General features: G+C 42.7%; 1 protein-coding gene across 1 annotated transcript in view; it reads right to left on the bottom strand.

The window, feature by feature from the left end:
* The window catches only part of ncanb (neurocan b), a gene marked incomplete at its 3' end in the record, with an annotated part of 124,565 nt that overhangs the window by 34,512 nt on the left and 68,114 nt on the right, over positions 1-21,939 (bottom strand). The window contains exons 7-9 of the mRNA XM_034216250.1: positions 21,416-21,709; positions 19,075-19,908; positions 11,832-12,962 (exon numbers count right to left, since the gene is read on the bottom strand). Coding sequence (XP_034072141.1) covers positions 11,832-12,962; positions 19,075-19,908; positions 21,416-21,709 — 2,259 coding nt within the window. The remainder of the gene's footprint in view (positions 1-11,831; positions 12,963-19,074; positions 19,909-21,415; positions 21,710-21,939) is intronic.

The raw sequence follows: 21,939 nt of genomic DNA, 5'->3' as shown, positions 1-21,939 counted from the left end.
CCACTGTTCCAACTGTCAGTCAAAACAAGCACGACAAAAACCTCTGTTTGGAAATGACAGGACAGAAAAGAACCAAACATGGCCTTTCACACTAAAAAAACAAATAAAGGACAGTAAGGTCATTTGATGCCATATATTTTAAGATTTTATTGTTTGTTTTTAAATCTCTTAATGGGCTGGCCCCAGAGTACATCTCCGTCCTCCTACAGGTGTACACCCCCTCAAGGGCTTTGAGGTCAGCTGATCAGCTGCGGCTGATCGTCCCAAAAACAAAGAAAAAGACCAGGGGAGACCGAGGGTTCTCATCGGTAGCCCCCAGGCTCTGGAACGACCTGCCCCCTCATGTAAAATTGTCGCCCACTCTTGAAGCTTTTAAGTCCCGCCTGAAAACCCACCTCTTTTCCCTCGCTTACCAGTCAGTCTGAGCTATGTCATACCTATTTGTATGCTTTTACTGTCTGTCTGAACTTATGTGTGCCTTTTATCTATTCGTGTAATATTATATTTTATTATAATGTTATGTATATTGTGAAGCACTTTGGCAAACCCTCTGTTTTTAAACTGTGCTATATAAATAAAGTGGATTGGATTGGATGGTTGTTCTGTAAGTCCGTTTTAAGACACTGGTACTGGCCTGCTGTGGATTGATATGATTCTTACTACTTCGTGACCTTGGTTAAACCCAACACTCCAGCATATGCACTTCACTCTGCATTGGCCAATCGGTTAGCTACTGTACTACCTCACTGTGGGGGGGGGGGACCCAGTTATCGCCTTAAAAAACCCTGTCTCTTTTCTCATGGCTCCCGAAATGGCAAAATAAGCTACCCTTATATCAGGAGTGCTGAACATGTACAACTCTTTAATCTAAGACTAAAAAACCTGCCTGTTTTGACTGCACCTTGGCCATTAGAACTAACTTATTATAAGTGGCTTTGGATGAAAGTGACAGCTAAATGTACTATAATGTAAGTATAGGTTTTATCTATACGCGGCGGTGTGTGGCGCAGTGGGTTGTGCGTAGGTGTTTGGATCAGGGTGTCACAGGTTCAAACCCCACTGCAGTCAGCATGTCGTTGTGTCCCCGGGCAAGACACTTCACCCCAAGTTGCTCCTGTGGGGATTGTCCACAAAAAATGGCTAATGTTGGTGTTGAACATGTGGTCTTAAAGACAACTACGGTTCTATTAGTCCAAGAGGTTGCATAGTGTTTGAAGTGTGTTGTTGTAAAGAATAATAAAGTATCACTCCATTGATCTCCTCTCCACAGGGAGATCGGAGCACCCGGCTGAGCGTTCCCAGGCTGGCAGGAAGTCAGTTCTCAAGGACAACTGACAACTTTTAGATACTGAATCTGGGCTTGATCCCAGCTTGACCACTTGAAAGGCTGCAGTCGCCACCCTGCATCCTCTGGGAATGTGTTCCCGTAGAGCGAGGGTTGTCGAAGGAGCAGGTGTAGCTGTGTGATTACTGTCCCGAGCCCAGGCTGAGCGGCCTCTGACAAACTAGGATTGATGAGCTCTGCAGAAGAGGGAGCAGCTATTTCTGTCCGTCTGAACACATGCAGCGCCCTGCGTATGGCTGCTTATAGACGCCTTTGTGTATCTGAGAGATGGGAGAGTGAAAACAACACTTGATGTAGACTGCAGTCTGTAAACACTCCATATGTAATCCATTACAGAAGCGCATCTATTATTACTGAGCACGCTGAAAGCTGCTATCAATACTGGATTACTCAAATAACTGAGAGTCGCTTGCCAGTTTATTTAACTGTTCCATGTTATTATTTATTCACAAAGAGCTAGGATCAGTTTAATGGTGTACATCTATCATACAGGTGTATGTGACATAAGACATGAAAGATGCAAGAAAAAAAACATTTATAATATAGAAAATATAGTTTGTGTTTATATATAAAAACAAACTATATTTTTGTTACACACATGTATTTGTTTTTATATATAAAGACAAACTATTTCAAACTATTTCCGATTTTCGATTTAGAATCCTCAATATGTTGAGTTTCACCTCTTTTTCAGTTGATGGTTTGCTTCCCCTCGCCAAGCAAGCTCACACAAATGCGCGAATAAGCGTACGTACACACACACACACTGAAAAAGCATGACACTTGCAATTAGTTACTGTGCCAGAAGCCTGAGACAGCAGAAAGCAGCCGATGCGCTCCCAGTGAGTTCCTCAGAGTGTCACACTGGATCAGCCCGGAGAGGGGGGTAAACTGCCCGCAATTCAATACAAGCCAATACAGCGGGCTTGTGCGGTGAGACTTACGCAGGAATTGAGGATCTATTGTTACAGGAGCTACACTTGTGGCGTCTCCATTCGTCCTAAATAAATTGCATTATCTGCGCTGTCAGAGTGGCGAGAAAATAATCCATCCCGGCTTATCATCACAAACACATTCTATCCACCTTTGATTTTTCCCCCTCTTCTTTTCAATGTCTCTTCACTCTCATATTCAGGGCTTTGTGAAAGGAGAATATTGAATCAACCGTATTCCACTTTTTTTTTATTATCTAGCAATATTGTATAAGGCAGACCGTAACAATTACTGCCGGTGATGTGTCATGAATTATTCATATTCCGCCTTACATGATTACGGCATACAACATGTATTGTTACTCGTCAAGTGATGCCACAGCGTCTAATGAACAAACACACTCTTGATTAGTATGCATGAAATTAAGTGTGGGATGTGCACACAGATCAAGGCTGAGTTTCTATTTCCAGTACAATTAGACATGTACTTCACATTTTTATAATGGTGAAAAAAGTGGTGCATAAAAACAAATGGATATGTTCCTGACGTTGAAGTGCACTTTGCCCATCAGTTTGTGTTTTGCATGACCTGCAAGGCCAGTGAGATGATCAAGTGGGAGATGAGGGGCGCATTTAAGAGAGGGATGCAAATTAATGAGTGCACACTGAGGTGTTTGTATGCTGGCTAACATTGGGTCTGAGAGTCACAAAATACAAAATAATCCTGAAAAATAGACATAAACACCTTCATTAGTTACTCTCCAAACACTTTCCAGATATCGAACTAAAAAGTACAACCGTAGAGTGATCACAGCCAGAAGGTGGGTACATCTTTTTGTCATCTGCTATCTCACAACAGCAAACTGAAGCCAACCAGATAGACTGCATCGGTTTATCTGCAGCTTCTACTTGATGAAGTGCCGTGTCAAAATGCCCTAGGATCAACTGTGGGGACTGTAGCTTTATGACATCATACACTACCTACATCAGGCTGCTGAAAAACAAACTGCCTCAATCAGCACAGCGTTCATTCTAGGTTTGAATCCAAATGTTTTAAGATTTTTACTTGTTCCCTGTTTGTAAAATGCCGTTGGGTGACATGAAAGGCCCTCATCTTATAATTATTAACATTATCACTGGGGGAAAAACTCACAGCACAAGGGAAAAAGTCTCCAAGGATTTTTAAACTGCAGATTAAATTGCAATATATTCCAACTACAACTCTGACTGTCTGACTGGTTTGGTTCAATCTCAATAGGATGGTGCAGGAATGAAGCAGTACATGCACAGAATAGTAAGTATCGATCATTATGATTCAGAAAAAGACCACGCATCACTATGGCAAAAATCTGACCAAACCTTCAATAACCCCACAAATATAAATGACACCCACGAAGGTGCATCATCCGGTTTGGCAACACATCTGTGCCGCTGTGTATTTGTGTCTTGTAAGTCTGCAGCTCAAAGAAAACAACACTAGTTCCCTATTAGGAAAAGCTGTTTTGCACACTTCTCTTCTCCCTATTTTGGTGAGTCATTGTCATCCTGCCCCACTGTGATTGGCACAGCTGCTTGAAGAGGGATAAGACCACGGAAAAACAGACAATGATTAATCACCCAACCCTCCTATATATATTCTACCTTTCTTGCACATATTATCATGCACAAATACAAACAACACAAACAAGTATATTTTAACACAACTTTCCTGACCTTGAACACATGACCTTACACGTTGTTCAGCTTGTTGCCATTACACAAGAGCCCCAAGTCAGAAAGAATAAGCCAAACACACTCACTCACACACACACACACATTGTGGATCTCAGACTCCTTTTTCCTGCATGTTTGTATTCCACTGTGGTTTCTATGAAGAAGTTGTTCTGACAGCAGAGCAGAGCTATTAAGAGACGCAAGCTGTTGAGGAGGGTTTTTGCCTGGAGACCAGTTTTCAGCTCAACAAAGAAGAACTACTTTACATGACCTCACAGTGCCCCTGCCAGCAGAAACTATGAAAATAGGCTTGCAAATCATTGAAGCAACTATAACAAATACACCCTTTTATCTTTAGAACTCGCAAATTCTATAATTTACACCTTCATATCCACCACCCTAAAAAAAAAGAACATGCTCTGCTTTTTTCCAGGTCTTTGAATCCTCCCCGCAGGGACATATCTGCTGGTGTGTCTGACATGCCCTACATGAGGAGACCCCCTCAACCCCTACACCCGCTGTGGGCTGGCTGCTGCATGATGCGTTGTGACTGACGCCAGGAGCCAAAGACCCCTGACTCTGCCGTCAGTGAGGGGGAGTAGACTCAGTCAGGCAATGTGGCAGCTCCAAACCCCAGCTGGGCGCACTCATCCTCTCACTGCCACTCCTCGGTAGCTAGAAAATACCTCAATTTAAATCCACTGTTAACCTTGATGGCAGGCGGCTACGTTTTTTCGACGAGCGTGTGCAAGCATGTGTCTGACTGCAAATAGAGAATAGAAATGCAGAAAAATTGCATTTCAGGGACGCTGATGTTTAAATCTTGTCGGGTGAACAGGCATAAAAGCAGTTTCACATTATAATAAGTATATATCCAGATCCTTCTTGTTTAGAGGCAGAGAGAATCTGATCTGAAAGCAACATGGCTGTGTATTTCTAGCTTCCATTATTTGACCTCTAAGAGGACCGATTTGTTTGATACAGACAGAGAAGTGAAATATCCTTTCCATAACAGGAAACAGATTCCTGACGTCTCATCTGATAGTGCCTGAATGCTCCATTGTAACGGTTACCCACACAAACACAAGCAGGTAAGTCTCTCCCGCTCTGCAAAGCCACACAATGACTCCACACAGAGGATTATATTCCTTCTGACAGCCTCCTGCCAAGCTCTCTGTCCCCATCCATCCCTCCCATCATTTCCCAATTGGTGGCACACAGGGGTGATGTTGTTCGTGTCTTTATGAAACTCTATGCACCCTCAGGGGTCCTAAGGCTGTGACTGACAATAAAACTCAGATAGGAATTCATTGTGGAAGAAGTAAGAAGAACAAAAACCTTCCTCAGTGAATCCCTGTCTGTGTTTTAATGGGGTGACATATGGCTCTGCACAGGACTTCTCTTATCTGGTTTACAGAGGCGGCTAAATGAAAATGACTACAATAAAATCAGAGGAGATGAGGATGCCTGAATGCTCCAACAAGCAGTAGATGGTTATATTTGCTGTTTGGCTGAATGTTATACTATGTAGTTATATTCCTCATTGAGCCTGTGGGTTTGACTGTGTCTTCTCTTAAAGCCAAGAGGAGTAAATATTCACTATGCTGGCAGGTTTGGAAAAATCTAAGATTATTGTGAACTTCCAATCCAAAAATGCAATATTATGGAAAGTAACACGTTAGAGACCAGAAATCCTCTCGGAACAATGCTTTGTTTATATGTGAGCATAAGGCACTGTCCTATCTAAACAAAGACATGATTATTACAAAGCATATGTTGTGCAGAGGGAAACAGAAATTAAAGCTACATGTAGCGTTCACAGTTACTGTGTTGCTGAAGTCAACATGGTACAGTATGATCAGCCCCCAAGCTTATCTCTAGAGGGCTGGGATTAGGGCTGCTTGATTATGGCAAAAATCATAATCTCGATTATTTGGGTCAACAATTGATATCACGATTATTAAAAACGATTATCCATTTACTTTGAAAACATCAATTTATTGGAGAAAAATCATTTGAACAGTATGTTTTTAACAGTTGATTACCCTGAACTTTAAGTATAATTCAACTGAAAAACCAATAAAAAAAAAGTAATAGAAATTTCGATTACGTTGTTTTCGTAATCGTTGCAAGCCATAATCGTAATTGCGATTAAAATACGATTAATTGAGCAGCCCTAGCTGGGATGTTAGAAAATATTCATAAAAACTACAATAAAACTTGTTTTGCAGTTCTGCTGTGGATCTGCCAGCAGTGACAGCAAGAGAGTCATTCATCTGCCATAATGGCAGCTCTGGGTCATACATACAGAAAATAAAATACAGCTGTCTGTGATGGGGCTCCTATAGAGGCTGAATAATCACCAGGTTTTGTTGTGGCACCAAAGATAATAAACCATTTTTATCATGCCATAAAAATACCTGTTTAAGTCACCTCTTCTGTTTTTTTCAGGCTCACTGCAGAATATTAAACACATGTTGATGGTGCATTAACTTTACAAACATAGCAGTTTGTTTAATTTACTTTGAATATGTAAATCAACATTTTCTATTCCCCAGAACGTCAGTGAACACTGATATTTTTCTGCCGCGTTTGGCCTGCTAAAGAGACATTTCCTTACTGAATTATTTAGTCTCTATCTTTAACTTTAACAGCTAAAAAACCAACAGCACTTTGCAAAGCGGCAAATATTTGCCTTTCATATCGCAGCTTGCTGTGATGTTCAGCGACCTTTTCAGGCACAGCACTTGACTTGGTCCATGGAGAGACTGAGTATCGTATACTGCTGTGCTCACACGCGTCTGTACACAACTTCTTAAATGCTGAAAACTGCTGTGAGAACAAATTAAACATGGCAACTTCGACATTAGTGTACAACTTCTTAAAACACATTTACACTTCCTACAGATGAATAACTTGTGTGTAACTCTTTATCTCATCCATATTCTTTAACTCTCTTCACGATCTTGATCGGGATGATCAAGATTGTGAAGAGAGTTCACAAAGAGTTCACAAAGAGTCCTGTCCATGAAGGTTTTTTCACCCTGGGCTTAAACTACTTTATATCAGCAAAGTTGCATTGAATATTCAAAACAATCTTTTGCCTCAAAAGGATTGCCTATGTTGTTGTTGCCATGTTAGTTTAGCTTTAAGCTTCTAGCCCAGCAAGATTAGCCTCAGTTCAAGAGAGAGAAGTGATGATAAAATATTCCAGCTCTTCTCTGCCTATTAGCGCTACTGATAATTCTGCACATGGGAAGGCTGTATGTATCATGTGGTCTGGTCTACAGTCACTCCCGCCTGCAACAGTTCTTTGATGCCAGCCCTGTTGCCCCACGACACACTCCATTTTTAGGGAACTCCATTATCCACAATATGAGATTAGCATCAGCCAGAGTAAAATATTTATCAAGGACCAGGGCTTCCAATATAGAGGCTAATCCGGAGGTATTGGTTTTGCCCAGGGAGAAACAGAAAACACAACAATTCAAGCTTTAGCAACATTGTCATCCAAGTTGGTACCGATAACGTGAAGATTGAAGTGTGTGAGGTCACAAAGGTTAGTCTATCTAGCACATTTAGTTTCTCCAGTATAATTGGTTTCAAACTTGATATCTCTAACCTGTGAGATCATGATGTTTCGTGTTTTTCTGTGTTTAACTGGCCTTCTTTCTTGAGAAGCCCTGACCTGATGATAATGGACGCCCTTCACCCTACGGAGAAGGGACCACTTCTTTACCCAGGAATTTAGACAGGTGATTAGAAGAGTTTGACGTAATTAACATAAAGCAAATTCATTGGATTTTTTCTGGTGCCTATCATTATGAACAATCACTGAATCTCTTCTCACCACAGTGTACTTAAGCTCATTTTCAACACTTAGATTACTTCCCTTGGTTGACAGGATACAAAGAGCCTGTGCTCAGTCAGCATGAGTATCGCCATTTCATCCCACACCACGATGAAGCCCAGTGTCCCTTAAGGCTCTTCTTTAACAAATCCCATTCATTTAATATGCAGCAGCCAATAGCACAGGATTATATTCAGCAGGAGTGTTTGATATGGAAAAATGAAGGCATTACACCATGAAAAGAAATTTGGAGACGAGAAGCAGATAGTAGGCTGACAGATTAGGCAGAGGATTTAAGGGAGGTGAGGCTTTTCTAAAAGGTAGTGACAAGGATCCTGCTGAGGCTGAGGATCGTACAGGGGACGGATACAGTTAGATGGCAATTGACTGCTCTGTGTTGTATCACGTTGGAGTTCAAGAGGCTATCAAAACATTATGCCAGCAAGAGTCATAACAATGACCAGAGATGTAATAAAAGACATTAAGTCAGGGAGACGGGGAGCAAAGGAGAGCGAAACAAAAAAGAAGAAGCCAGGAAGGGCGAGACAGAGAAAAAGAAGGATGGAGAAAATAAAGGATGGGATACACTTGGAGGGAGAGGCAGAAAAATCAATAGACTTCTATATGCAGCATGAGAATGTCTTGCTGCTCCAGACAGCCTATCCAAGGACTCCAACAGCCAACAGACAAACTGAACATCTATCCAGAGACCCATGCTGATAATATGCCAACCCAGCCTGTTCTCCATTTATCTCCTTCTTTCCCCCCCTCCATCCCGGACGATGGCACACACCACACACCACACACACACACACACACACACACACACACACACACACACACACACACACACACACACACACACACACACACACACACACACACACACACACACACACACACACACACACACACACACACACACACACACACACACACACACACACACACACACACACACACACACACACACACACACACACACAACACACACACACACACACACACACACACACACACACACACACACACAACACACACACACACACACACACACACACACACACACACACACACACACACACACACACACACACACACACACAACACACACACACACACACACACACACACCACACACACACACACACACACACACACACACACACACACACACACACACACACACACACACACACACACACACACACACACACACACACACACACACACACACACACACTTGAGGATGCTGGCTGTTCTCCTCCAAATGTAACACTCTAATTTGGGTGAGCGCTGGCTGCTGTGTTATTGATGTTGCCAAAGGTCTGATCTATCTGGAGCCCAGGACAAGGCTTTAGTCAAGATGCCTATAACTCAGAGACATCCTGTTCCCTGTTTGCCAGAGTCTCAAACGGGCGCTGGTCATTAAAAGGCCGGACAGACAGCGCGCCGTACCGTATCCGCCTGCCTTGCTTCGTCACCCTGCGCGGCTGGGTACCAGTACTCTGAGGCATTCGGTGTATTTCCACTCATGTTGGGATTCTCTGCAGTTAAAGCTGCTATTGTAACTTGTTTGTGCTATTCAAACTTGTATAAAAACTGTCTTTAGGATTATACAAAATGGAAATGAAGATATGAGTAATTAAAAAACAAACAAAATGAAATGTGTTTACTTTCTGACAGCGTTCACAGTGAAGGATAAAGACATATACTCTGTGTCTTTGTGTGTGTGTATGATGGTGAAGCCTGCGGGGTGGATTATCGAGGTTTACTCCTGAGCAAGTTTGGCATGCTGCTGCTTTTTCACATACATTTAGTTATGTGTGTTCGTGCATACATCCAACCATCTGTGTGGGTTTAGCTGGAGGCCAGAGCGATGGGGAATTGGAAAGCTGGATGTGCTGTTATACACCGGTGTCTTATCACTCTGATATATGGCCAAATAGGACACATAGGGGCTGAGACTGGCCTGATAACAAACAATGAATGAAGGTTGGATGAAGTGTACATTTTTATTTAACCAGATAAAAAGCATTGAGATAAAATCTCATTTGCAATGCTGACCTGGCCAGAAAGGTAAAGAAAGGGAGGAGGAAAGGACGGAAGGAAGGAAGGGAAATTGAGGAGGAACAACGTGCTCCCTGGAGGCCCATGCTGTGTAGAGTAGTGTGTGATCATTGATTAAAGAGGTTTATGTACTCCCAACTACAGCCTAGTAGAGGACACGCTCACCCCTCTCTCTTTCTCTCCCATTCTTCCTCCTCAGAGCTGTCTATCCTTCTGCCCTTTCCCTCCTCTCTCTCCATCTCTCCACTGTAATGGGGAGAGAACAATTGTTGTAATTTTCCCTGCACTATGACTGACAACTACAAAAGGTCATTCAGAGGGAGGAGTCTGCTTGTAGTCGCTGCAGTAAACATATTACAATTCAGCAAGTGTCACTGGGCTCCAACTACATAAACCAAATTATTTATTTCTGAAAGAAACCTGAATAATTCTCTATGTTTACGACATAAAAAGACGATATTAGTGTCACAGTCATGCTCCACAGTAAGCATTGTTTACTTTGTATTGGTTAGTGGCTGTCATTTATACCAAAACCACAGTTTTATGAGAAGATGCCCCTCCTGGTTTTAATGAACGGAAGAAGGTAACATTTCTACTAAAAATGGGGCACTTTAGGTAGAAATTACAAATCAATGGAGTTAACCAAGTGGTGATTCTTCCCAGGAGAAGATCTTTGACAACAATGTGAAAGCAGGTAACAGAAAAGGAGTACAGATTTTTAAAAAGTAATTGTGAGTAGTTTTTACAGTGAACATAGCAAGCTAACTTCTGTTCAACATATTGCAAATTGTTCATTTCCCTTTGACAGAAGCACATTCCTGTCTGAATGTTTAAGGTGTTGACTCATTACTAGGGGAACAAAAGGCTTCATGTAAGTGCAGCGACTGAATCCCTACTGGCTCTGACCACTCCATGTATTGTCTCATAAGTAAAAGTTTTACAAATGCACTTTGCTGCGCAGGATGACGAATGATCCGAGTCAGAAGTTTGTAAATGGATTTTCAAAAAACCTGAAAATACCAGATGCACTGAGCCGAAAATGAAAGAATGACATTAGTTTTGGCAGAAACATAAAATAAATATCGCAGTAATTGAAGACTGATACATAAAACATAAGCAAACACATTTTGTTCGTTGATATTACAAACATAGCGTTTGTTATGTTCATTTACCCTGTGGTTTTCTGCCACAGCAGCAGGTCCATTAACTACCAAAATAAATTAATGCGAGCACACTCAATCAAACAGCACATACACTGCTTATACTGTGAACAACAAGTTTGGAGTGCGAGAAGTTGAACCGACCGTGAAAAAAAAGAACAGAGTGAACACGGACAGACTTTAATAATGAGAAAGGAGAAGAGACGTCAGTCAATTACAAGTCCCATCTTGTAGTTTGTGTCTACATTGATTTGATGGGGACTAGGACCTCCGCCTCTCCCCAGTTCACCTAATTGCACTCGCTCTGACCCGCTAATTACTTCACAGGACCCAGTTGGTCTCACGTCAGTGGACTGCCTCTCTGTCTCGAGCCGTCTCTCTAAAGTCTAAACCAACGTGGGAGGATGAGAGAAGAGAGAACAAGCCCAGATTAAGAATGCATGATGCGTGGGAGAGAGAGGGGACATGTAGAATGAAACAACAAGAGACAGCACACGGTAAAAATAAGAGAGGTGTGTATATTTCAGGAGGTTTGCAGAGGCTGTGAACTCAGGTGGAGGATTATTATTGGAGTCAACACACTGATGTTACTGAACTGTATGTCCCCTCAGAACAGAGAGGATGTGAGGGATGATCCTTGCTCTCGCTGAGCTGCATACATAATTAAATAAATCGCTACTGATTAGATAATCACTCATAATCACGAGGATAATGGTGACAGTGAAGTACATTCATCAGGAACACTGGGGAAGCTCACTTACCTGATGGGACGAGTCCGAAGGCCCAGTTGGGTATGAGCATGCCGAAAGGGTTGTTTGTGTCTTTGTTGTCTTTTGTAGTTTTATGGTCCTCTGACTTGGGGGTTTTGAAAGGTGTCCATCGACTTCCAACCACGAAGGACTCAGACACGGCAGACCTGGATTCCATTTGTGTGGCGCCAACGTTAGAGTCAGATGCAAAAGTGGTCAACTGAACAACGCCCGTAGTCGTTTGAGATCCGTCGCCGGTTGCGGGAGTCGCTGAGAGGTTGGGTGTTGTTTTCTCCCTGTCTTCCTGAACCCATGAGATGGAAATAGACGACTCCTCGGTGGTGGCGTTCTCTGAGGAGTTTGCTGTGGTGGTTGCTGTGGTGGTAGGATCCGTCCTCTGCGTGTCTCTGGTTGTCAGAAGCTCCACTGTGGTCACTTCAGAGGTTGTCAGCACCTCCATACGAGCTTCAGGTGTAGATGTCACCACCTCCTTTACGCTGGTTTCTTCACTGTTCTTTGTAGATAAAGGAGTGAAACCTGGATTTGAACTGCTTTCTCCTCTTCGTGAAGGAGCAGAGGAGAGGTGGTCAGTGGGCCTGTGGACGTAGAGGATCTCTCCCCTGGCCTCCTCTGCTGTGTCTGAAGGTGTGGTGGTGGGCTGTGGCACCAGCTGCCAGTGGGAGAGAGTAGTGTGTTCTGCCACAGTCGCAGCCTCAGTCTGGCTGAGTGAAGTCTTGTTGGCTTTCAATCCAAACCCATCAGGAAAGTTGCTCCCCTCACCACTCCCCTCCATCTCCTTCTCCTCCCCTGATGCCACTCTGGCAGCATTAACATCTTCTGCATCCTGGTCCTTCCCCTGACCAGAATAGTTTTCAGGGATGTCCCGTCGAAGGGAGGTGGGCAGGGTCATCACCTCGACTGGCCCACTCTTTGCTTCCATAGGCTCCCAGGTGGGGCGTTTACCCAAAAACGGCGCCTTTCCAGGAGGACCTAGTTTAGAGGCACGCATGGATTTGATGGCCCACTGAAAGTGGTTGTTGGGGTCTGAAGAGAAAGCAGGGCCACCTCTGGGACCCTGAGGCCTGGATACCATGACATGTTCAGTGGGTGGCGATCTCTCGTTGGGACCTGTGGCAGTGAATCCTAAAGGGAACAAAGATACAGAATAGATTAATTAAAACAATTCCATTACGGGGGTGGAGAGCATGGGGGTGGGTTTAATTTTATGGATGTGGAATTGGCAATTAAAACTAAAGCCTGGCTTACATGAGCCCCATATTACACGTACAGGGGGATCAGTTTCCAAATAATCAGGTGGGAGCATTGTCTGGTGATGAGTTTCTGTCATGTGAGGACTATGTCACCGATTTGTTTTTCAACTTATTTTCTATTTTTTTAGACTTTGTAGAAATTGTGTAGAAACTTGGACCACATCCATTGGGTTTGAGTCCCATCTGTTCATAGAGCTTACCGTGAAACAGACAAATAAAGTACTACTGAAAATGAAATGCTTTTCTTTACAACATCATGTATTCTTGACTAAATAGGCAACAACCAGTACTCGAGTTGAGGGGGGATGGCATCCCGCCTGAAATAAAAACGGTCAAAATCATCCCCCTTCTAAAACTGCCATTCCCCCTTTCCATCCCTTATGTCATTTGATCTGATTTGAACGGGGCACTGGTATTACTGCTATTTCAACATTAATTTTGCGCATTTTGAGTAAAATACTGTGGGCGAGGGAGCACGCACACACGCAATGACATTATTACCAAGTCACTGACGCTATACTATGCGAGTGCCCTAGAGGGCGCCAGAGCGCTGTGATGCGCCTATTTAATCGATGCCAGAAGCGCAGGTAATGGTCATCACAATGGCCAAGCGACCAGGAGGACAACGCGATCTGAGGGACTTCATATTTAAAAATACTAAAAATAACATTTCAGGTAAGTCAAGAGTCAGTAATCTTAGTCATTACTCATTACTTTACTCACCAAAGGTGGAATCTATGGACATAAGCAGCAATAACAACTTAGTTTGGAGTTTAGCTACGTTTTTCTCTCGTGTTAGCTAGCTGGTAAGACTCAAAACTGTTGATGAAATGATACCACCAGCACCAGAAGAGCTGAAACCCCTCCTTCAAGCAGTGAACACTCTGGTCATCTCCACAGCTGAGTGTGAACGTGGGTTTAGTCAGATGAATATTTTAACCACAACTAGAAGCTCCCTAGAGGTGTCATGTCAGCCTTGCTTTTCATCAAGTGTGTTGGCCCTCCACTGAACAAGTTCAGACCAGAGGTATTATATGTCAAGACTTGGCTTCAAAGCCATTGCTTAGCTAACAATCCGAAAGCAAGAGCCAGAAAAATTGAGACCAAAAAACATGATTATGAAAATCTTTGGAAACTTATATGAGATGGGGGAGAGTGGAGCAGGCAGCAATTGACAACATTGGTCCTATTTTGTATTATCTGTATAATCTTTTAATATATTTTCATATTTTGTAAACAATTTCAATTTGCACTTAATGCCCTGTTAAAAAAAGTAACATTGGGAATGTTAACATAAAATATTTGTATTTGAACTGCAATAAAATGATGACGGATCAATTTTTTCATGAAGTGTTTAATTTACATAATGATTTAATTAATTACGATACAAATGTAACCCTTTAGATACCAGTTTTGATCATATACCAGCAACTGCTTTTTTGAAATAATACACTATAATTCAATATTCTAAAAACTATTTTGACTTTATTATTAGTATAATCAGTTGATCCATCTGAATAATAAATGAGGGACTGTTAACCTACAAGATTTGTACCATAGATTTCCATTATAACCACATTTTTGTATCCTCTCCCCCCCCTTTAAATTAAAGTGAAAAAAAGATTTTGCACTAATTGTCCTCTGCATTTGACCCTAAATGTTAGTGGTGCCATGGCAGCACGGGGACCGACTCTAATCCTGAGGTGCCTTGGTCAAGAGCAATGACAGGAGTATCTGAACATCCATAACATGCATGTTGTTTTAGGAGTATAATAATTATCTTTATGCTGGTTGGTTTCCCACCCTCGGCGGGTTATCAGCACAAATGATGTCCCCATATGATAAAATCCACCATCCCCCCTGATTTTTTTTTTTACAACTTGAGTACTGGCAACAACTACAGTTTACGTTTGTCAAAACACAAGACATCATTGAGTTTTATAGTCATCAACAACTGCTCCTTACTACAGGGGCTGAACCTGATTAGGGGCATCTGATTCCTACAATATTTCCTGTAAAATATGTCAATCACTTCAGTTATTTGCCTTGAATGATCACATTAAGAACAAATTATACCAGATCAAACTAAATTGATAATAAATCCAAACAATAAAACATTCTTGCAGAAACCTTACTACATGGGAAACTCTACTCTCCAAATTGTCTTTTATATATTAATAATACAACACATTAACCAATAGCAATTTTCTCTAACATGTGCTTTTTGAAGTATGTTGAAGATATACTGTACATATGCAAATAGAGTTAAACCAAATAAATGTTTATTTTCCTTTTATCCTTCCATTTTTTAAAGGCTCAAGACGGACTGCACTTTTCGGTGAACTGAAAGCAGCCGTTATAATTCACTGTAAAGTAGATCTTTTAGGCTTCTTTCCTCACCAGTGGAGCGGATCAGTGCGGCTACAAAAGTTCCTGGAGTTTGTAGAGAAAGATGGGAGCCAGCCATCCCTCAAACACACTTGTGCACACACACTGACACAAACGCATCAAAAGCTTGGAAGGATGTATTCAAAGTAATTTCACACTTCTCTTCTCTGTCCCTGTTTTCTTATTCCCTGTGGATTATTTTACCCAAAACCGTCTCCTACAGGAACACACTTGCCTGTGGTGAGAGAAGCCAAGTGGAAAAACGCAGGAGCACTGGCAACACGATAAGCAAATGACTTTCTCCAAAACAAGCTCCATCTAGACATGTTTATTTAGATGAAGTGGCCCACTGTACCTTATCAGCTTACGGCTATAAACCAGACACTGTCTACACACCATCAATAATTCATTCAGTCTGCATGTGTGACTCACGGTTGTTTTTTTTCAGGCCACAGTGCGGTCATGTCACCGAGAGGCCCGGATAGTGTTGCTAACATCATCATCACCGTTTGGCTGTCCTCAGTTCAGTTAATATGTCGGAAAAGTACAGCAATACTGAAGGGCGTGTGCTACACAACCCAGCACAACAAATTACCATGAGAGGGAGAACATACACAAATATGTCCATGCATGAAATATTAAAATGTGCGTCAATTATTCAAGAGGTCCGCTGTTGCTTTATGCCCAGCGAGGCTTACGAGTCTGAGGTTCATTTCCATAAGAGACGTGTGGAGAGGCGTAATTGTTCTATTAATAATCCAAATAGCTAATTACATACTTTCTGCTGAAAGTAAGGATAATTAAACACATTCATTTGGTTTGATCATTCATGTAATGACCCATGTTATAAATAAAATGAAACAATTAGGCAACGGTTTGGATGGTTCGAGCACAGTTAAAGTTCAGCTCTGATTCTGTTAATCTGTTGGTGGAAAAGCTACAGCTTTAACTGAAATGCAGCAAAACAAACTTATGATAAACCCTGTTCAGATGGTAATTTTGTGCTTCCGCTTTGAGTGGTTCTGCTGTGTTGATTCCACTTTACTGGAGTAAACAGGCTGAGAAAAATCCCTCGGGTCAGGCAGACATGATATTAAATTGAGAGGTATGAGGCTGACAATGAGAGAGACACACAGAGAGAGCTGCCACCAATGGCACCTCATCCCACCTGCACTTACTGTATGGCATCCAATAAAAAAAAGCACTGAGCTGAAGATATTGCATGGCCATGGGAATAATGTCAGGAGCATCTACACTGAGTGTCAGTGCACAGAACCCCCTGTCTTCTCTCACATGAATGCAGTCTCTGCTATTGAAGAAACTCGTTTCATGACAGAAAGGCGACCCTTAAGAGCTTATTCAAATTCTATATGCGCTCTTCGGAGGCAGATCACTCCACTAGGAGCTCTACAAAATAAAACTTAATTTAATAAAATGTTCTAAATGTTTTTGATTTGCAGGGAAGATGATTTAAGTCATCGCTCTACATGCAGAGCCCTTTTCAAAGTAATTTGATTCAACACTTAAATTATAATCTCTCTTGGACGGGCTGTCTGCAGTGCGAAGCTTTGCACCCCCCTCAATCAAAAGAGGCAACATGGCACCATCAGTTACTGAGGAGTGTTGAGATCCAAGGGATAGCCTGAGGTGTGCAATAACCGAGTTTATTCAGCTCACTGATGCTGGTTTAAGAAGAGACATCAGTTGGGTAGCTTTTTCCATCATGGCAACATTAAAGACAGAAAGACTTATCCTCGCCCCCCCTTTCCTCCATCTTCCCCCCTCTCCCCTCCATCTTCCCCCCTCTCCCCTCCATCTTCCCCCCTCTACCCTCCATCTTCCCCCTCTCCCCTCTCCCCTCTTCCTCATCCCCCTCCTGTGATGCTCGTCCTTGCTGTAGTGATCATTACCGCCTACCTTCAGAGAGCCGGGGCCTAATTGGCAGAGACAAAGATGGAGGTGAGAGGGAACGGCGGTGCAGCCCAACCTCCACGTTAATTGGATACGCCTGTGAATAATGCATGTGGAATAAAGCTTGGATTTTCCTTTATACCATGGAGGTTAGCGTTGGATTTCAGGTAGCACAGCAGCATTTATATTAATAAAGCCTGCAATTGGTAGGTGAGAAGAGCCTATCACCTTTATTAAATCATTTTGTGGGAGATACTTGTTTTAATCCTCCCCTATATCGGATGTTTTATTCATTTAAAGAAAAGCTTCCTTCTTTCAATGTGTTGGTAAACTTTATTTGGCTTCTGTTTGGTACATTTCTCCACTTTCAGCCTAGGATTAGTTTGTCTGGGTTAAGGGCTCCAAAGCGTGACCATTTTGGTGAAGTGCAACAAAAAAACATTGTTAGATGCACCGTTGTGAGTCAAATGTAGGATGTCTGTTATTGTTTGTGTATATGTGCGTCATTATCCTTTTTTTTCTCCACCTGCATTCTGCGAAAATCCACCTCTACTCTGCAGCTGATTGGATCTGGGCCCTGAGCTCCTCCTCAATGCAAAGAACCGCTTGACCAATTTATGTGGCTTAGATATGATCAAATGGCCAACATTATGCATTGCTTTCATCGCAAGGAGTGCAATCCAAGGCATGGCTGGGATACATTTCGGAGCATCACCATTCCAAAATGAAATGTTATAAAGCACTATGTCTAAAAAAGTAAGTCCTTGAGCCATTCCTCTAATCTTTAGTCGAACTTTACCCCTGCAGTTACACATTTAAAGAAGTGATCTTGGGTTTGGTGCAAGGCTGGATTCAAGAAGACATGAGAGGTGACCTGGTGACCTTTTCCTTCTTTGGGTGTGTTGCACCGCACTATTCCTGAGGCTAATTCACTCCACTTTAGATGTTTCATAGGGGCTTTCAGGCTCTTCTGCCCACACACATGGACCCAAAACACAAACAATGAACCCCTTCACTTGTCAGGCGTTCTCCTAGTCCCCAGACCGTTTCTCTCTTTATGTCTGAACACAGACTTCTTAAACTTCCATCCATGTCTATTAACATTGCTTTGTAATACATTCTCCACACCTAATACCAATCAATTCTTAAGTAAATAAATAAGCTGTAATTTGTGATGCAGGTCTGCTATTCTGAACATACATTACATATGTGAGCAAACCTTTTATTACAAATTACATTAATTCAAGTTTAGCATGTCCTCGCTATGACAGCCTGTACTATAAACAAAGCACTCTGTCGATAAACATGAGAATAAGTGAAGAACGGTCTCCACTCCAACAATTTGAATTGCATGTGGTATGACGTGGTATGCCTCTTTTGTTTGTTTGCAATTACTGTTTGATTAAATCTACAGCGGTACTTCAAATTGCCCTGCGGAGGAATACATTATAGCATACTCCAGGGAAAAGAAGAGAGGGTGGAATAGAGAGTATGATACTGTTTAAAAACCACAACATAAACAGATCCTACATTCACCATCGACGTATTAATGCACCAGGCTTCTAATTGATATAAAACAGCTTCAATTTACCCTCATTTACAATTCAATTTCATACTCAGTTATGAGTTCAAAAGGTTGAAAGGTGAAACAACAAACACACACAGATAAAATCCATTTTTCATACCGTTACTGCTGCTGGATGGAGGGCTGTTAGAAGACGTGCTGGAGGCTTTTTCTCCGGGCTGGGTAGTGGTGTCATCGTTTTGGACTGCAGGCACTAATCGAACCAGTGGCATCACCTCTTTCTCCTGCTCAGACAGACCTTCCTCTGGAGCCTGTAGTCCACTGGTGGGAGTCCTGGAGGATAAACTCCTGTGCTCCAGAATAGCATTGTCCATGCTGCCCTTGTTTCCACTTGGTCTCGGTATACTCAGGTTGCTACTGGATGCTTCCCCCTGTGTCTGGTTCTCCCCTTCTTTTTCTTCAATCACTGAAAGTCTCTTTTCCTCCACCTCCTTACCTGCTGTCAAATACCTAAAGGGCCTTACCAGAGTGTTCATAAACTCAGCCAACACACTGTTACTAGTCTGTGACTGGGGAGTGGAAGAAGCTATGGAGGATAACGTCGGGGTGTCAGATGAACCATAATAGCCACCATCTTCTTCTTCATGAGCAGACCCCCCATGGTTCTCCTGGTCTGGAAGGCTCATGGCGCTGCTGCTCTTTGGGCCTTCAGACTCTTCCTGGCTCAGTTGACTCGCCTGTTTTTCATCCCAAACCTCCTCCGGTCTTAAATGGATGACTACGTGCTCTTCAGAGATCTCAGAGGAGTCGTTGTTCCCAGCAATGGAGCTGACTCCTGCGCTGTCCAAGTCAACCAGGCCAGTCCAGGTGGAGGTTTTGGAGAAAGAGGCACTACGCTGGGCTTCAGTGACTGGAGAGATGGGCTCTGCTGCTGGGTCGGGTCCCTGGTACAAAGCCTGCGCCTCCACAGCCTGGACCCCCTCTGTGTGGTGGGCTGCAACACACAACAGTGGTAGTTATTCACCTGATGTACTCTATCTGCTCATCTTTACCTCTCACCTCCCTGGCATTGCTTCTCAAACAATATTAAATTCAGAGCATGCTGCACGACGCTCGGCTGATAAAGTTGTACCACATGTGGCTCTGATTTTTCTTCCATAAAATCCAAACATTTTCAAATGAACAAACATGCATATATTGTGTTCAAGAGATTCTATCGACAATATTATTTGCATGAGCCATATTGATGCTATTAAGCAAAACATATTACCATTTTTATCTACTCTACCGAGACCAAGCTTTCTGAAAGACAATTAGTTTTAAATATTAATGTAAATATGCATAAAGCTTTGTTGCAATGTCGAGGTTCATCTATCAACGTTTTGTTTGGACAAATGCACTGTGGCTCCGCTCTCATGCTGTTATTGTATATTTAAAATTATTGGGTTATGCAGATGTTTTTGTTCAGTGAAAATGCCATACGCTGAATTTGTGAGAGATGGAATTGCCACCTTTATTTTCCTGTCTGTGAAAATACAAATGTCAAATATTACTCTGCTTCAATCAATAGAGGCCAGAAAAGCAAAATCAAGCAAAAATCACAGGCGTGAATATCTTCAAAATACCAGGAAGCCACATACTTCAAAATACCAGGAAGCCACATACTGATGCTTGGGCAGTTCAATGGGTTGGAGACCACATTGGAGATACTTGAAAGCCCATTTGCTCTCATACAGATGCTAACAGATGCCCTATTTGTCAGCTTAACTAACTCCAATACTAACCCATCTGTTTCTTCAACAGAGCCAAATCTGTAGTACTAAGAGCGCAGATTCTGCTAAGGAAGGGAGGGGTCAGGTTGGTGTTAAAATAGTCTTTCAGGACTTTCTCCCCAGGAGAAACCATCAGTGTCCAGGGCCAACCAGAGTGACCTCAATATGTCATGTGACACTACGAAACTTTTTCTAAAACTAACCAAGGTTTGTTTTTTGCCTACATTAACTAATCGCAAACATTCTACGTCAACGCAAAAGCCTGCCGCCCCGGAGGAACGATATCACTGTGGAAGAATGCTGTAAATAAACAACAACAGTGAACAGAATGAGCCGTGAAGTCGATCCAAAGAGAGGATGAAACTAACTTAGTTCAGTCTCAGTTGGCACATGATAAAAGACAAGGTCAGGCACAGAGTCACTGCAAACCCCTGTTGGACTCGTTCACATTCCTGCACTTTCTATCTATCTCTTCCTCTCTGTCCTCTTTCTGTTGGTTTCCCCCTCTCTCAGGCTTCACTAAACACAACAAAGCCTTCAAATCCATCAGGGGTCTCCAAATGTCAGACAATCTCTTTGCAAGTACTTCATGTGTGACACAAACATGTCGTGCTAATTAAAAACCAGAATGGAAAGCAGGTCCCCAGACCCCTCTGTCGGTGCCATGGCATGTGATGATGCACAATGATGGTGCATCATACATTTTATCAACACAGATTGCAGCGTTACCTCGGTAGCAGTAGGCGTCGTACAGAGCTGTGGTGTCGGGGAAGCCAGTGCGGTCAGGCTTGTTGTAGACGGTCCGCACGCCGGGCTCGTCTCCGCCGCAGTTCTTCCGCGGGACGTTGATGGGGTAGCGGGCGCTGCCGTCAGCGAGCCAGCCGGGGTCACACTGGTCCAGACCGGCCTGCCAGGAGAGGTACAGCTGACCCACGGTGGCCAGCTGGGCTCCCAGGGAGTGACAGTGGGTGGAGGCTGTGGCCAGACTCAACTTCTCCGTCACAGTGGAGTGGAAGACTTCACCTGGGAGGAGAAGAAGGAGAAGAGAGAAATGTGTTAGTGTGAGACTGGAGGCATTTCAGCCCTCAGACTAACATCCAGTTTTAGTTGTGTGGTTTGTTTAGTTGTAAAACACTACAGTATGTAACAACATTCGAGTCTCTAGCTTTTTATATTATGTGTGTGCGCATGATTCAAAGTGTCTTCTTTTAGTTTAAAGGAAGTAAGTTCCATCCATTTACTTTTCCTCCTTA

This window comes from Gymnodraco acuticeps, unplaced genomic scaffold (assembly GCF_902827175.1).
Source record: "Gymnodraco acuticeps unplaced genomic scaffold, fGymAcu1.1, whole genome shotgun sequence".
NCBI lineage: Eukaryota > Metazoa > Chordata > Actinopteri > Perciformes > Bathydraconidae > Gymnodraco > Gymnodraco acuticeps.
The sequence above is the reverse complement of the archived record's forward strand: the minus strand, read 5'-3'. Positions and strand labels throughout refer to the sequence as shown.